The sequence below is a fragment of the Uloborus diversus genome, chromosome 5, assembly GCF_026930045.1.
Source record: "Uloborus diversus isolate 005 chromosome 5, Udiv.v.3.1, whole genome shotgun sequence".
In the NCBI taxonomy this organism is placed as follows: Eukaryota; Metazoa; Arthropoda; class Arachnida; order Araneae; family Uloboridae; genus Uloborus; species Uloborus diversus.
Genome location: NC_072735.1, coordinates 103111799 through 103130275, shown reverse-complemented (window position 1 = coordinate 103130275; position 18477 = coordinate 103111799). Strand labels below are relative to the sequence as shown.

At 31.0% G+C, this 18477-nt stretch overlaps 1 protein-coding gene across 1 annotated transcript in view; it reads right to left on the bottom strand.

The window, feature by feature from the left end:
* The window catches only part of LOC129223054 (uncharacterized), a 149153-nt gene that overhangs the window by 57501 nt on the left and 73175 nt on the right, over positions 1 to 18477 (bottom strand). The window contains exons 9-18 of the mRNA XM_054857619.1: positions 17846 to 17988; positions 16323 to 16527; positions 14634 to 14803; positions 13804 to 13972; positions 11191 to 11370; positions 5936 to 6301; positions 4838 to 5014; positions 4579 to 4686; positions 3079 to 3173; positions 600 to 821 (exon numbers count right to left, since the gene is read on the bottom strand). Coding sequence (XP_054713594.1) covers positions 600 to 821; positions 3079 to 3173; positions 4579 to 4686; positions 4838 to 5014; positions 5936 to 6301; positions 11191 to 11370; positions 13804 to 13972; positions 14634 to 14803; positions 16323 to 16527; positions 17846 to 17988 — 1835 coding nt within the window. The remainder of the gene's footprint in view (positions 1 to 599; positions 822 to 3078; positions 3174 to 4578; positions 4687 to 4837; positions 5015 to 5935; positions 6302 to 11190; positions 11371 to 13803; positions 13973 to 14633; positions 14804 to 16322; positions 16528 to 17845; positions 17989 to 18477) is intronic.

Genomic DNA, 18477 nt, shown 5'->3' with positions numbered 1-18477 from the left:
TTTTGTTTTGAAAAAAAAAATCATATAATGTTTGATATAGAAATTAAAAATTTTTTGTTCCTCAGAAAGCAGTTTATTTTGATACTCTGACAAAAAATATCTAAGACAATGCCACGATCTACAAAAAATGGGCTTGAAATTAACAGGTTGTCAACCCTAGTGTAAAACCTTTGAAGGAACTACAAACTACTTCATTATCTTGAACAATCAATCGATCAAATTATAACAGCATAATTGACGATACTTCTAAGAATCTCAAAACTTTTTTTAAGATAGTGCTTAGTTTGATTTTTAGCATTGAGAAATCATTCATTTCATTATTTTACAAATTATGTAGTTGCCAGTTGTTGACTGATTTGCATTTATTCTTTTAACGGGAACAAATTTATTATACACAATACGATTTCTGCGCACATATCTAGATATATTTCCATCAGTTAATGTACCACAGAAAATATTAAAATAGTGTTTTTTTTTTTTAAGGAAGATAAAAATAATTTTCAATTAATATTATTCAGCAAAAGAGAGTCAAGTAGAACTGTTAAAATACTAGTGTGCTATTATAATTACCAAAACAAAATAACAATATAAAATAATACCTGTCCAAATGGATCACCATAAGTACGAAACAAGTCTGTTAAATCGTCACTGTACTGAATTCGAACTGTTAAAGGAATGGCTTGAGATCCATCAGGCCGAGGTACAGATTGAGTCCGAAAGCCTCTGAGAACCACAGGTGCTCGAAGATCAAATTGTATCCAATTTTCTCCAGGCCTTTGAATATTTCCACACCATCCTAGAGCATGGTCCAAACGAACTCCCTAAGAGTAAAATTCAAAATTAGGAAAAAACAAAAAACAAAAACAGAAAACATTGGCACAGCCCTAACAAGGACTATTCTTCACACGTTTTAAAATAATTAAAGTGATTACATTGAAAAACTACAACAGAATATTAAAATTAACATAAACATTAGGATATTTAAGATGAATAACAATATTTCCATGAGTGCTGTTACTGGAGGAAACAGAACTTGCGTCAGTGTTAAGTAATATATATGCTCAATATCTCATTGTCTCATAAGTTATAAGGAAATGTTTGTTAACAAACACTTTCACAAATCTATGACTCAAATCCATTCTTGCACAAAAAGTACAAAATTAAATAATTTGAGTGGGATGATCAACTTGGCATTATTACAAATGCATTAAATTTTCTAAGATATTTTCAAATGCTGTTACATAAAACAACATGATTGAATTAAGATTATAAGTTTTAAACTGTAAGTAACTTATTGTGTTAAACTTTTCACTATCAGCAATTCAATTTATACGTTAATATTATATATTTATATTGAAAGATACACATTAAGTGAGTGAAATGCAAATTTTACAAATAATATTTTGCAATAATTGAGTTTTAGATATTTGTACTTGAAATCATTAGATTTACTTATTTATGCGCTAAACGAATATCCAATTGAAGTGAAAATTCAGTATGTGGGTCTTATTCTTCAAACTTTTATAACTGCTCAGTGATAGGCCAATAATGACAGTCAAAAACCTGAGCAAGCCATTATATAAACTTAGTTCAATGTAGGTACACTCTAAAACAACTTCTCTCTTTTCAAAAAACCATTTCAGATTGATTTTCCCTGAAAACGGCAGTTTGGCAGATAAATTCCAAGACATCAATGAAAGGTAATATAACCTTTAAAAATATAATCTTAACTAATAATAAAGCTCAAAGTCTCCCTGGCTGGATGTCTGTAGGATGTCTGGATCTCTGAGACGCGCATAGCGCCTATACCGTTTGGCTGATTTTCATGAAATTTGGCACAAAGTTAATTTGTAGCATGGGGGTGTGCACCTCAAAGCGATTTTTCGAAAATTCGATTTTGCTCTTCTTCTTTTTCAATTTTAAGAACATTTTCCGGAGCAAAATTATCATAAGATGGACGAGTAAATTACGAAATTATCATGACGTGGAATGGGAGAGCGAATGAACATAGCCAATTGGAGAGAAATTTGTCATCCATTATTTGTAAATGTACAGGCCAACCGAATTTCCTTTTAATTTTCAACTACCGGTAAAGCAATGCGGGTACCACTAATCTTTAGAATATAGTATTTAGTTTGTTTCTTATGAAACTAAATATTAATTTAATTTGAATATTGTGTTGATTAGATTATTGCAAAATTTGAAATTATGTTGTTCATAGTGTGGCATGCGGGAAGTAGTAGTGAAATGTAACAGATGAAGAGGATGAGGAGGGAATGAAAAGGAACAGAAAAAAGATTAGGTGCTGCTGTCCCACAGCATATTAAACCAGAGTGAGAGATCAGCTTTGTGATACTTCTTGTATGCAAAATAAAAACTTATTAGATCAGCAAAAAATTACTGAAACTTTTCTACCAAACATTAAAAAAATTATTTAAGTTTTTTTTTTTAGTTAAAGTCTTGAAATTTCATTTCTCAACACTTCAAAATTTTCACTCATCATAGAAATATTGATAACTTATTAAACAGTGAAAATTACAGCTGTAAACAACACTAATAAGAATCATTTCAGCTGTTAAGTAAATTAAAAAAAAAAAAATTAAAAAGAACAGAAAATAATAATTTTCTTGAATATGTTCTTTTTCTTAGTTAAAAAATTTCAGTTTTCACAATAAATATCTTAATTATCAAAATTTTTCCAATACGCATTTAACTTTCAAACATTATGTAGATTTTTACAAGATTTATTCAGATTTTATGTTCAGCTTAGACTAGTAGCAGAAACGGAGCGATGCTGCAACATCCATCGCAGATTTGTTGAGGATGTCTGCAGACTATTTAATAAGTGAAAAATAATTAAATAGTTAAACCATCTTCTATAGAACCTCAAACATAAAATAAATCTGAACAATATTTTACTATGGAACAAGTTCTCTTTAATATGTAAATGCATCAAAACAGAGTTTCTATTCAGTAGATTCATCTGTTTCTTGTTTATGTTATACGAAAAGAAATAATTGTCATACAAAGATATAATTGAAATTTTTGAAAACATGTAAGTACTAATGATATTCTTACATTTTTACTGTAGCCAATTTCAGTTCCTGATGCTTTAATACGGCTATCAGGTACATTGCCATTAGCAACACCTAAATCACCTACAGGACGGCATTCTAAAAAAAAAAGGGAATCTGTAAGAATGATGAATATGACCAGTAAACCCAAATGAAAATCACGTAAAAATCCTTTTGAAATGTTTTAAATACAATAAAATAAAAATATTTATTTTTTTGAAACATAAGTAAATAGATGTAAAATTCACATCATATGAATTGAAAAGAAGCTCAAAAATTAAATCAAAGCATCATTTTCTTGTAAAGCACTTTTCAGTTCTGAATGTCTTAGTCCTATTATACCCCTGTAGAGGTGCTATTGCCACAACTGGAGAAGGGCAATAGAAGCTGTGGATTTATTTCTCTTTGGATGCTAGTTTTTCTGAAAAATTTTGCCGACATAGCCAATACTTTTTCTTTCTCTTGCAGGTTCAGCATTAACAACCCTAGATTGCATTTGCACTGAAAACTGACATATTGTGGTATGTTTTAAAATGCTGTTATATTATGAATTTCATCTAAAAATACTACTGTAGAATATCAGCATAAATTGCAGCAGTAAATTATGCAAAAATGAAGATACAGTAAGAATCTTAACTAACCAAAGTGATCAAGACCAGACCTAATTTGATAAATCGAATAAAAGAAAGTACTTAAAAATGGCTCTGAGGAGACTGCAGGAAATAACTCTGAATTCAAATATATACACATTTACAAAATAACTTCTAAATGTGATGTTTTTATTGATGCTACTATAAGTATAAACAATAAATGTAACAAGCCAGAAAATGAAATGTAACTTTGATAAGACAATGTAGTAAATTTTAATTTTTATAGTGTCATTAATAATGCAGTTAAGTTAATTTTTTGTACTTTAATTTTCAACAAATGCATGTTAAAAAAATATTAAAATAATATTTTACTTCCTCATTTTTGAGTTTGACAGCATTTTAAAAACTAGAACTTTTCACTGTGTTGCAGTTATTTATGTGTAAATTTTTTTTAAAAGAAAGAGGCAGGAATGTATGGATAATTTGCTAAGGCTGAAGGAATGACTTTAGAAATGGCTGGGTCTGATGACTTTGATGTGATATTATTCACTTGCTTAAAAAATAAAATCTAAAAATATTGATGTTAGTCAAACAAAGTGTAATTGAATAATGTTCTGGATAATTAAGGGTTCAATGATCGCCATTAAAGCCACTGATACATTCTAATTAAGAATAAACTAGCAAACAATTTAAAATATAAGAAAAGTAAATCTATAATGTAAAATAAAAGTTGCCCAAATGTGGAAATAAAAACTATAGAACTTTTAAAAAATGAAAAATAGCGATTGAACACTTCATTTCCCAGAAGTGAGTTGAATAAAAGCTACTAAAATATTTTCTATAATTTTCTGATATCAGGAGAGAGATATAGTTTGAATTTTTATAAGTAATGTTTAATGGAAAGCAAAACAAACCCATATTTGGTTCAAATCCAGATCGGCATTTGCAGTAAAATCCTCCATCAGTATTTGAGCATTTTGTGGATGCCGCATCACAAGATGAAGATGTGCACTCATCAACATCTGCAGAATAAAAATAATAAAAACTATATCAGCAAAGATAACAAACAGTATGAGGCATTTAATGTGCTTTTCTTCTGCACAACATATAACAACTTTTCTTTTTTTTTTTCATGGCATATTTGTTGTGAATACACCATAGTGGTTTACTTACCCTGGCAAATTGACATGTTGATAAATTTTTGATCTGCTCCACATTTTATGACTGGATTTCCTGTCAATTTATATCCTCTAAAGCACTGAATTCGGCCCTCATCGCCAAAGTAATATTCCTTCTCTTTATCAACAACAAATCCATTTTCAATCTCAGGCAAGATTGGACATCTTAGACCTGCACAAACATCAAATTCAAAACCAATGTAAAAATTTTTAATTTTGATCTTAAAATAAAATGAACTTATGACAAATAGTCAAAAGATCATTCAAAATAAAATACATAAAAGTCATGCGCTGAACTTTTATAAAAATAAATAATCTCTGCTTCTTTAGTTATTTTTTATTTTTTCATTTTATTTACTTATTAATGAATTTAACTTTTAATAATATTTTAAACTGGACATATGAACTATAAGGAAGTGCTTGGAATGCACTTAAATGAGTGCTATTAAATTAAAAATTGAGAATAAAGGTGAAGCGTTAAAAATTGTGCAATCACTTTCAATTTCTGATGCGAATTTTACTATTGCGTGGGAGTTACTTTCCCAAAGATTTTCGCATAAAAGAGAACTTATGAGTGCTTTAATAAGAAAATTGCTGTTTTACCTTCATTGCAATCGGAAAATTCTTCACAAATTTTAAGTTCAGTGGTGCTTTGTTCTTGTTCGAGTGTGAAACTATTCTCGAGTTGTGTTTTGAGTTTCTTTGTGCGAATTCTCCTGAATTCGCTAGAATAGTTTCCCACTGGGACAAGAACAAAGCACCACTGAACTGGCATAAAGAATAAAACCCAATTAATTAGAATGTTGATCAAGGTCAAAGTATTTTTAAGTTTTTACATTAAAAAAAATCAGGGAATTTACAGTAATTATATTCAGATAAAATGATAAATCAAGCATGGGGAGGGGGAGTAGAACAGCATCATTTTCTTTATTCTTCCTTTTTTTTTTTTTGTTCTTGCTGTATCAAACATACCCCCAGCCTTGAAACCTCAGGGGGAAGTAATTATCGTTAAAATAAAATTTTGTAAATGGAATGCCTCAGAAATTTTAACTTGGTTTTTAAAAGTTAAAAAATGCTTGCAAAAAACACTTACGCCGACAAACTGGTGGTTCATAAGACCATTGTCCTTCAGTTGTGCACACAAGAACAGGCACACCTATTCTATGATAACCAGGTTCACATTCAAATCTGATCACTGTCCCATACCTAATTCCTTCACCATTTAAAATTGTTCTTATGGCATGAGGAGTTTCTGGCAAAGGTGGGCAAGAAGAAGCAAAACAAATTGGTAATTTTTCCCACTTTCCATTTTCCAGACAACGTATTGTTTCTGTGGGTCTTCCGCCAAGAAAACCAAAACCTGCATAGCATTGATAGGTTGCTTGTCCTCGATAAGTCACATTAGTAGATGCGACAGCAAATCCATTGTCAATCTGAGGAACAGGCCCACAATACTTTTCTAGAAAAAGGAGATAGCATTAAAGATACCTTTTTTTAATACTATAAACAAATATTACAAAGAACCTTAAATTACATCAACAAACCTATTATTTAGAGTTTTCCCGCTTTTTTCAAATTAATATATTTGCTGCAAAAATAGTTTTCAAAAAAAAGAAACAAAATTAAATGTGTTTTTTCATTACTTTGTTTTGAACCAAAGTTTGAAATTTCTTGGAGGGACAAAAACAATAAAATTAGATTTATTTCTAGAAATTTTCAATTAGTTCAAAGCTAAAATAAACATAACATGATTTTAAATAATTAATAGGGTTTTCATAAACCCACTTTCTTCTCAATCCAACATTCTCAAAAAAAATTTGAATAGTACTTTTTTACAAGCATAACTTCTTAGCCATAAATTGTTTTTAGTGTACTAATGTACAGTAAAATTCCTCTAATGCGAACATTAACAGGACATTTTTTTTTCTGTTAGAAATATAGTACAGTAAAAATAGGGGTCGGACCCAAACATCCAAAAAAAAAAAGCTAAACCTGGTGCAAATTGTTTATTACCCTCCCAATAAGAACAGGTAAAAAGTCCCACCCCATTGTGCGTCGGGTTTTGGAATGGGGGGCATCTAAAAATTGCAGTTTTGAGTATTTTTTCAGAATTTTTAGAATAAATTTAAAGTGAGAATATTATGTTATACTAAATTTAAAAGCATAAAATTAAAGGTGTTTGACCCCCAAGAGGGATGACAAAACCCACAAATGCTACAGAGCCCCCCTATCCCCGTAAAGTGAAGCAGTACCCCCGAACCCCCCTCCATACATTTCATATGGAAACATTATTTTATGCTAAGAAAATTGTTAGAAATCAAGTGCGTCCATTTTCCAAGAGCGATGGTGCACCTCCTCCCAAAGCTACAACACCCCCCCCCCCCTCTGCCAAAAAAAATAAATCCTCACCCCCCCCCCCTACCTTTTATTTCAAGTAGAAGTATTATTTCATGCAAATCTAAAATGCATAAATCAGGACTGTCCACCCCATAAGAACAGTAGCTCACGTCCCAAAACGAAATTATGTACTAAAATATTATCCCCCCCACCCCCTCTGATGGTGCATATTTGATTAAATGGCCAGAAAAATAACGCTGAACTGTTTTTTGCTTTCAAACGATTTCTCCTAAGCTTGTAACAAAAAGTCTTCGTTATCAAGATGTTTTTTGGAATCTAGATCCTCAGCAAAATCGTTATTGTTGCAGCTATGTCTAACACAGTTTGTGCATATAATTGAGCACTTCAGTCTACTTTCAGACTTTTCAAACATTCACTATATCCAATGAACCCCTCAGAGCAAGCACAAGATTTGAGACGCAGAAAGTCTTCTAGAGCAGAAGGCTTGGCTGTTGTAATAGGACTTCATTTATATTTCTGTGGTGCTTTCTTTACACCCATCAAAAATGACACTAGCTTTCCCATACTTACAAGTGACTTACACGCTGCATTGCTGGCATATTTCTTTGAAACTTACATATCATTACCAAAAATATGTTCAAGCGGGTATCTTCCTTCTATTACATATGAGGCAGTGAGAAGCAAAGGGCAAAATTAAAAATTTGGAGATAACCAGTACAAATGGTTGGTGAACCTCTCCTATATCTTGGGGCAAGAAATGGTCCTAGTAGACCTGGTAGTTGCTTCTATACAGCATGATTTAGAAAAAAAAAATCAATGAAAGTCTACCTAGCATCTTATCTTTAAACGCGTTTTATTCAAAACTTGAAAATGTCCACTTACATCCCTTTGCTTCTCACTGCCTCATATATGACACCAGCTGTTCGTTCTGTGATTTTGGATGAACCTTTTGCTTCAGATAATAGTACTTTAACGATACAGGATTTCTTTCCTTCTGAAACCAGATTCATCGAATACTGATGGAGGATCAGCGCATAACTCGTACCAGAAGTTTTTAGCAATTTGTTATTCCATCTTTAGTTCATACCATTCGGTGTAAAAGATGGTTTGGGCTTACACATCTTTACAGATAGTAACTACTCTCGTAACAGAAGCTAAAGACATAACTGCTTACCTCCTTTACAAAGAAATGCCACAAAATTGTTTGACTTCAATATGATTTGATGTTACTACCCGAACGTTAAAGGTCTTATCGCAACTCACCTTATCATCAGCGAGCAATACCCATACCAACTTGAGAGGGAAGAAACTTCTGGGGCTTTAGAAACGGATTGAGGTTTCCAAACTGAGAGACAAAAAGGTGTAAATATTTAGCATTCTATTGATGTATTGCTCATTGCTCTCATCAAGACTTGTTCTATCGTTGAATCACTACAGGTTCTAGACCACCTGAATTTGTCACTGCTTTAGATCGATGGATAGCTGATGTTTGATGTGATCAATTTTTTTTTATCGCATAATGTACTCAAAAGTTTCAGAGTTGCAAGTATATGTCCGCATATTTAGCATAATTCACATAACCAGCTGCGTAAAAGAGAGGTAGCTTGGTGTTTGCAAGTGAGAACCCCCACCGACTTAGAGGGTGCAGAATTGCAGCATTGCCCGTCTCACTATTGGCAATTCCGGTTTGTCCCACCCTTACGGTGATGGCAAAAGATTGTAGAAAAGTTGAAGTAAGTTAATCAAGAAGAAGTAGGGAAACTTTAGTCAATTTGGACTTTTTTTATGCTGCACATCAATTTTTTTTCCAGCGCTCTAAACAGTTTAATAACTCCAGTCACAAATAATTTGGTTACTGAGCTCGCTTAGATCTTTTAGAATTATCATTCTGACATTACCATATCATTGTGAGGCATTTTGTACTTCGGAAAAGTTTAAGTCAGGGAAATTTTTTCGTGAACTTCACTGCAAATGTGCACTCACTGTGATTTTGGAATGTAAATTCAGGGTCCCCCCCCCCCTCAAAGCGATGGCGCACCCCTTAAGTGTGACGGAGTACCCAATAAAAATAAAAGTCCTCAATAAAGAAAGAAATACCCCTTGAAAAAACTGCCTTAAAAAATTCCAATGACGCAAAGCTGCTCCATGGACAGCCTCCCCATTCCCCCCCCCCCCCCGCCTGTACACCCCTGTTAATTAGAATTTTTTTTTGTGAGAGTTTATTGTTTTACTATTATAGAGTGGTTTCTGTGAGGTTTCAGAATTTTTTTTAAGTAATAGTAATTATTTTTATTTAAATAGAGGATTATTTCGTCTCCCCCCCTTCCCCCCAAAACCCGACGCGCAAAGTGCTGGGACTTTTTACCCCTTCTTGCTGGAAGGGTAAGAAGTAATTTGCAACAGGTTTCACTTTTTTTTTTGGATGTTTGGGTTTGGCCATTTTTTGGCCTAATTTTACTGTACTAATAGAGAGGTGTCTGCAGAACAGGGGTTTAGTAATGTTATTTGTATTGGAACTGGGGAATTAAAAATTGTCCGCATAAGAGGGGTGTCCGTTAGGAGAGGTTTTAATGTACAAATGATACTTTTATGCCCAAACACATTATATTTGAATTGACGATGCTCTTATCTTACTTCTTTCTGATATAGTAATAAATAGAATGTGTCTCCTATAATTTTCTTAGGCGATAGTTTATGGGCAGAATAGCTGGTATTGGATTTAACAGCAGATCTATTTCTTATTTCTGAATCTTGGATAGCTCAATAGCTAATGCAATTACAAAAGCTTAGTAGTAAATTAAATCCTTTATCAGTAGATTGTTTTTTCTTTTTTGTGCTTCTCAGTCATAGTGCTCTAATAAATTTCCCACTTAACATAGCATGAGCTGAAGTTCAAAATAAGTTGATGATAGCAAGCAGTGAGGTAGTTTAGTAGAATGTGCAGTTTTACTTCCTCATTTAATGGGTTTTCGTCTTCAGTACCTTTAATTCAGAAAAAAAAATTCTACCCTTTCACAATAAGTATTACATCTTCTACTGCTTCATTGTAAGATTTGAATACGACTGTCCACATGAAGCAGTAGGACTTTCTGATATCTGCAGCAAAACAGATACAATAAATGCTGTTGTAAAAATGAAATAATTGTCTTAATATCAGTCATTTTTACTTTTCTTCCTTGCTGCTTGTTTTCATACAGTTTTTATCAAAAGTATTATTAAAGCATTGAACTTATATGAATAAAAAATACTGATATTTTTCTTAACTGTATATTTTTTTAAACCAGAATTGTAAATGCCTTTCTACTCATGCATTACATTCAAAATATTAGCTTAAAAATATCTTAGTCAATGATCCTGATCAAACAGCAAAACAGGATTACATCTCTTAAATTTGCAACATTTTGAATCCTATAATAATACAGAGAGGAAAAAATAGTATTGGTTTTTTGTTAAGAATTTAAAAAGCAAGAATTGAGAATTTTGATTAAAACCTCATGTTAGACTTTACTACATTTAGGCTGCAGCATAGAATCAGAAGAATTAGAATAAATTCTTGAATTAAATTTGTGAATGATAAAATTTATGTAATAGAAAACAACTCATTAGACTGATTAAATATTTGTACTTTTGCTATTTCAATACACAATATATACTACAAGCAAAGAATCAAAAATAAATAAACAATAATTTAACTAAAATAAAATCACTATAACATAAGAGTTATTATATAACTGATTGAAGTCTACAAATATTTAAAAATGCTTATGTTATTGTCAGCTTTTCTTAGAAAGGGTAAATTTCAATTTATTTTTGGCTGAAACAGTAATTTATAAGATAAAAGAAACCAATTTATTAAGAGAGAAAGCAAAAGCTAAATACTAGAAATTTTAGAATGAAATATTCAAATGACAGAATACAACAAAATATAAATAATGCCATAAAATTTCTAACAAACAACCTCAAAAAACAATAATAAAAGTATAGTCTAACCTTGACAGCTTGGAATGTGACTCACATTCCATTGACCACCTTGCATGCATTCCGCAAGTATTCTATCACCACCTGAACTAAATTCTTGACCAATTGGACAAATGTACATGACTCTTGCACCAAAAGTTGTTTCACGACTTGAAGCTATAGCTCTCTCACCAACAGATAACTGAGGACAATCTGAAATATTAAGAGAGAAATCATAAAGAAGAAATATCTGTTGCCATTTTTGCTTGAGTGTGAACAAATAAAATTCTTGCTTTTGTTTTAAAGCTTTGCTAACAGGGTGATTTTAAATTTTACCCCTTTTCTTTTTTTAAATTTATTATTTTTTTTTTACATTGCAAACAGAAGATAATCATGGATTTTAGTAGTATTACAGTGCCTGCCACTTATTAAAATCACATTCGTTCAGAGGAAACTTGATTTTATAAAACGATTGATATTATTAATCGGTATACCTACACTCACTTAAAAAATGAAAGGTTTTGAAGTTTCAACACTCTAAAAACAAAACGAATAACTTCATTTATTTTTGTTTGAAGTGTTCCAAAATACAGTTGACATTTTAAATAAGCATGAGGTACATATTTCTTTTTATTTGCACAAGGGTTTTAATTAAACAACAATACAGCAATACTTAACCAAAATAGGAGAGTTAAGATTCAATATTGTTTGAAAGTTAACAAAATGTTCAAAATGTTTTGTAACTTTCAACATTATATTTTCCTCTTTGCTCTATAGTGCATCGGAAAACATCAAGCACTTTTCTGACATCTATTGAAGAGGGGAAGTTTGTCACTGAGATTTCCTGGCCTTCTGAGATTCCTTCACTTCTTGGTGCTTCTTCATCAATATTTCATGTATGAAGTCTAAAAGTTTGATTTTATAAAACGGCGATAGTGATTTTATTAAAGATGGTTTTAGTAAGTTTTGACATTGCAATGATTCTGTTCTTTCAGTTTTGATTTTAAAATGCGGTTGATTTTATAATCCAGTGATTTTATTAGTAGCGGGTACCTTAATGGAGACTTTTTACTGTTGCCCTTAACAGATTGGAACTTTTAGATTTGCCATGAATCTAGTTTAAGAATGGTTGATGCTGATTTGGATTTTGAGGAACTGAAATTGTTATTCTAATGGGAACATTTAGAGAACTTATTTAAAATGGAATTCTTTGAAGCTATTCGTCCAATTACGATGAGGTTTAAAAGAAAGAATGCCGATGTTAATTTGATTTTTTTTTCGCATCCTGAATGGGAGTTTTGGAACTATTTTCCGAGTTCAGATAGATAATTTAGAGGGACTGTTGATGTCATTTTAAATAGTAGCACTTATTCTATCAGGGTTTTTCAGAAGCTTATGTTATCATTCTAATAGGGAATTTTAGGGAATTTTTTTCTTACTCTTATGGAGCGTTAGGGGGCTGTTGTCCTCATTCTAATGGAAGTTTTTAGGGACTGTTTTCCATATTCTGATAGGGATTTTTAAGGACTGTTGTCCTCACTCAAGTAGTTATTTTGTCAAGATTAGACTGCATTGGGGATGCTTGAGGACTGCTATCCAAATTCTAATGAGGATTTGTAGGGTCTGCTGATACTATTTTGGAACTGTTGCACACATTCTAATAATCCTTTTAGCTATATTTCTCCTCATTTATTCAGGAGAAAAAAACATGCCTCACAGCATGCATGCTCTCTCTTTTTTTTTCTTTTTTTGGGGCAGGGACTGATGCAACAACCAAGATAGCTCATGCAGCGCCTGACACAATCTGACAGGAATTGGGAATTTTAGTGGAGTGATATTTTTATTTGTGAAGTTTTTTTATTTGAATTGGAATTTTTAATGACTAATGTCCAAACTTTGACAGGAATTCAGAGGGACTGTTGTCATTATTCTGACTAGCAATTTTGCATTTTTTTTTTTTTTTAAATTTAAGCCTGGTATTTGAAGATGCACACGTGACATAACTGTTATTTTTAAAATAGACTGCGAAATCCTGGGTGACACAGCTAGTTTTTTATAAGAAAATAAACATTTGAAAATAAAATCTCAGAATTTTATAAAAACAATTATATACTTCAATCTAGTTTTTAAAAAGTGACAAACGTGTGAACATTCCATTGCTGAGAATCTTCAAAGATAAGAATAGGGATTTTATAATCTAAAACTATGGCTTTGAAGCAAAAATGGCATCGTACAAAATTTTATTAATTTTTAATCATAAAACTTTTTTTGCCCAAAGAGGTAAAAGTCTGTGGAATGGCAATTGGGAATTGCTTATCTTAATGCTACTGAACAGTGCTAAGAAATAACGTCTGGTTTTGGTTCAAATGTAAATGCTAAAGTTTTATTTCTAGAAACAGACTTTTAACAATATACATAGACAATTTTGCCTTATTTTAAACATAAAATAAAATCATAGACTTCTTAATGCAATGAAACTTTATTATTTATATATAACCATACGTATAAAGTTGCACATACTGATTTTAATTTGCTACAATTAGGGCAATATTACTTTTAATCCAATGAATCTGGTTTCATATATTTATTTCAGTTTCAGATCAATAATTTTAAATTATTACTTTTTGTATATGACTAAAAAATTACCTGCACTAAAGCTAGCCATCCAACCAGATGCTGTATGCATAGGATTGGTAACAAAATTCACAAAAAAGTTCCCACTGCTAGCTGTAAGAGTGATAGAGGGCCTTGACATGCCACTAAAGCCATCATTTGGATGTAATTTAACACCAGATGAGCTTGATCCATCAAAAACCTGAAAATGAAGCAGATGCAAAAAATTATTTGAAAAGTAAAATAAATTATTTTAAAAAAAAATGTTTGGGCAGAGTAAAAAATTATTTTTTCACTACTTAAACAGTTACTTAATCTTATTCAATTGGAATACATAACCTCCCCTCATGTTATGAGAAGTCTTAGGAGTTTCAATTTTGAGGGGAAAATTGTATTTTATCTGTTTGCAGAGCCGCACTCGCATAAAATCAACACTCATTAGCGTAAAATAAAATAAAGGTGTCAAATCTTAAACCATGTATAATGAAATCCACATAAAATGAGGGCCTACTGTATAACAGTTTTTCCACCTTGGATAATATTGCTATGATGTTGTTCATTTTTTCTTAAAAATGTGCAGTAAGCTGACACAAATTAATGTTCAACTAATAGTTATAACTTTCTGAGTTTCATTATGAGATTAAACGCATTCATTGAATACAAAAAATGTTTATGAAGGCTACAAGACATATCTCTAATATTTCTCAATAGCTGCTCATGAACGGAAAAGCATAATTTTAACACTCTTGAACTGAAGAATAAAAAGCAAATTCACATTCAATTGCATTTACATTAAGTCAAAATTATAGAGATTTAAACAAATTTTATTTCCTACATGTCAGTAGAAAGATAAATTAGCGTACTTGTATTAGATCATCATCTGCAACATCAAATCTGTTAAATCTGAGTGACAAGGGTCCTCCTCCAGGCCTAGCTATCTGGTAACTACATTCTTGATTTGATGGATAATCCACAATACCATAAGCAGGAGAAGAAATATTGCCGGAGTTTGAAGTCAGTTCTACATGACAGCCTGAAAATGAGTTATTTAACTTTTAAGTTTATGCCAATGACAGCTAAATTCTTTCAGTCTATTTTTTTACAATCCGTTGCTATTGGATTTTGAAGGACATTTATAATCTAAATGTTCTTCAAATTACAAACTACGTTAGAGATTATAAAGTTTGTAATTCGAAGAACATTTAAATTATAAATATCCTTTGCAATTTGAAGGACATTTATAATTTAAATGTCCTTCAAATTACTAAGATTTGAAATTTAGCATGCAATTTTCTTAGCAAGTACATAGACATTAAACTGATAACTATTCTTTTCTCTTTTACTAATATTAAAGCAGAAAATATACATAGCTTGTGGCTTGTGCAGGGTCAAAACTGTTTGAATAATCTCCGTGACATATGGCACAAATTAATTTTGGAACAGGGGGCATACACTTTAAAGCACTTTTTTTCTAAAATTCACTTCTTCCTATGGTTTCTAAAAATGTTGATATTCTAAAAATTTATATATATATATATATATATATATATATATATATATATATATATATATATATATATATATATATATATATATATATATATATATATAACTAATCACATTAGTTATATTAATTTGAATGATCAAAAGTTACTTTTTCTCATCAACTGAACAGCAGCTAGCTAAAACATTCTGTGCCCCCTCTCTTGCCATAAAAGTTTCAAAATAGCAAGTGTTAAAATTTATAACTGAAACTGGTAAATTATTTTTGTTCTATCGTTAATTTATTTTTACCACTAGTTTTCTGTGATGAAATTTTTCTTTATAAAGTATTTAAAAACACAAAAGAAAAAAATTGAAAATTTGCTTATAAAAATATTTTTGTATACTTATTTATTTTGTCATCAAATACATAAATGTAGGCTTGCCAGATTTCTGAAGTTCAACCGGGACACCCGAAGAGAAAATTCTCCCCTCCCTCACCCAGTGTTCCGAGTATTGAAAAAAGTTCACACCCTTGGCTGTGTTTTAGAGCATTTTAAACAGTAGTTCATTCTTAATGCTATGAATAAATGGTTACTAAATTATGAACCAAAACCAGGAGTAAGCAGACCTAAGCAGATAAATTTCTACATTTTATTTCCTACATGTTATTATTTTTAAGCTACTTAAGAAAGGAGAAACACTTTGAATAAGGAAAAAAAATGAACAATATTTACATGTTCTTTTCATTAGCTACAACTCTTTTGTTTTTAATATTGTTGTAAATCCTTCACAAGCAAAGGAAATATTAATTTTACATATTAATGTTGCTATGCCAAAGTAATTACCCTAAATAACTCTTCACAGTTAATTATTTTTTGACTTTTTTAGTCATCTAAAGTCAAATTTATCATTTTCCAAGAAGTGAAGTAAACTGGCAGGGACACTGGAATTTTGTCTGAAAACCGAGACGTCTGGCAAGCCTATATATATTAATAAATATCAAAAGCACAAAAAAAAAACTTTTCGTCTAACACTAGTTCAGCATAGAGATAAAGTTTTGCAATTACCTGCTCTGAAACGAATTGAGAAACCTTTTCGACTGTCACCATAGCTTGTTTGCAAGTATACGTAAAGTTTGTTTCTTGTACTTAGAATAAACTTTGGGCTATTTTCTGCATTTCCTGTAAGTTTTGCAAGGAGTGGATCCGATGGTGAAGAGCCATCTCGAATAAATAAGAAATCCTTTTCTGGTTCAAAATCGAAATCCAAAACCTGAAGGAAACAATGTTTTAGTTATTTGAATAAAAATGCATAGTCATAACAATTTTCTTTTATGGAATTTAAAAAAAAATTCAACCTTTTTTTCCTTAATGAAGGTAAAGCATTTGCTTTAACTGAATACATAGTAGTAACTCAAGAAATTTTGATGAATGATAAACTTCTTTTAAATGAGTTTTATTAAACAGACAACCTTCAAAAATTAGAAGGGTTCTTAAGAGCAAATTGGCTCTCCTAAACAAGAAAAGCATACCTCAAAAAGTTGATTTATGAAAATAAGCAGATGTTTTATAAATAATGATATCAGATGGAAACAAGGGGGCCCATATAGGGAGGCAATGGGGGCTACATTCTACAGAAATGCTGCATAAATTAAGACTTAATATTAGTGTTAAATTAGGGGTTAGGTTTCATGCATGAAAAAACAACTTCGTTCTAGTAATGACTCTCTAAGTAACTCTGACTCTCTAACGCTCTAGTAATAATTCGTTCTAGTTTAATGTGTACTTTAATGATTTCTGGGCACATCATGCATAAAGAAAACATAAATTAATTTTGTGTTCTGTTTATTAAAAGGAGCTGGCTATGATAGTCTTTTGGGAGTCTTAAGAAGTTTTCTTTGTAGTTCTTTGCAGAGAATTAAAGCATCTATGATCACTTGTGTCATTTCCATGATAGAATCTTCTTTCACTAACTAATCAGAAAGATCATTTGGAATGGCTTAAAATTTTCAATGTGAACATTTTTGGTTGTATGTCACAGATGTTGGTATCCTCGTTGGTTTTGTCCTCTTTTGTCACTCCTAAAAGCTCTTCTTCCAGTGAGTTCTGAACTGTGAGTGTTTAATAACTTTACCGCTAGAAAGAGCTCTAGAACCAATAGCACTAAATGCCTTCAGTGGCCCGAGCTTGATTATTAGCGTGCTAAAATGCAGTTTTTTACATGTAATTGGCAATCTTTAGGTGATTGGATTTTGAAAGAGGAGAAAATTTTATCTGTTTGCATTGCTACATCCGCATAAAACCAAAACTCATCCGTGTAAAATGAAATAAAGGCGTCAAATCTTTAACTGCGTATAGTTGAAATTGCGTAAAAATAACCCGTGTAAAACGAGGGTTTACTGTATTTTACTCGATGCACTGTAAAATATTTACACAAAACAATAAAATAATTTTTCAAGTCATGTTTTCTTTTCACACTTTATGCATTCAATACTTATAATAGCTTCAATAGATAGTTTAAACAGTAGACACTACTGTAGCACAAAAACATGTTAAATAAAGAAAAAAGATAACTTGTTTATGAGTCTTACCTCAAGAGTTATTATTTTACTTGATGGAGCTGTTATTATATACAAACACTCTAAGCCTCCCGGATAAGATTGAGGATATAGTGGAGAGTTAAACAGCTGTGCTGTGGGTTTCGCCAAAAGTTCACCACCACATTTAATGGGTTCTGTAATAATAACATAAATTAAACATAATATACTGCAAAAATTAAATCATCTGCAAAATACAAATGCAAAAAGATAAGAATAATAAAGGAAATCAGTTACAATGGATCAATTCCATAACAAAATATTTGACTTAGAAAACAAATAAATTTGGTGCTCATAAAGAGACCATGATTTTTTTTTAAAAATGAATGAAAAAAATCCGACACTTTTATTTTGGATGTTTGTTCACAAATATTAATAATTTTTCACGACCAATTTTAATAAACATTTTAACAAACAAATTCTAAAATTTTCAGAAAAATTAAACTTTTCTAAGTTTAACACTAGAAAGACGACGTTTTCCGTATACCTAGAAAGACTAGCAGCAGTCATTTTGACCGTTATACTTAAAAATATGAAAATGATTTATTTTAGGGATTTTTAATCATAGGAAAGATGTGTTTTGATGCATTATAAATTCATTAACAATTTAATCATAATATAACCTG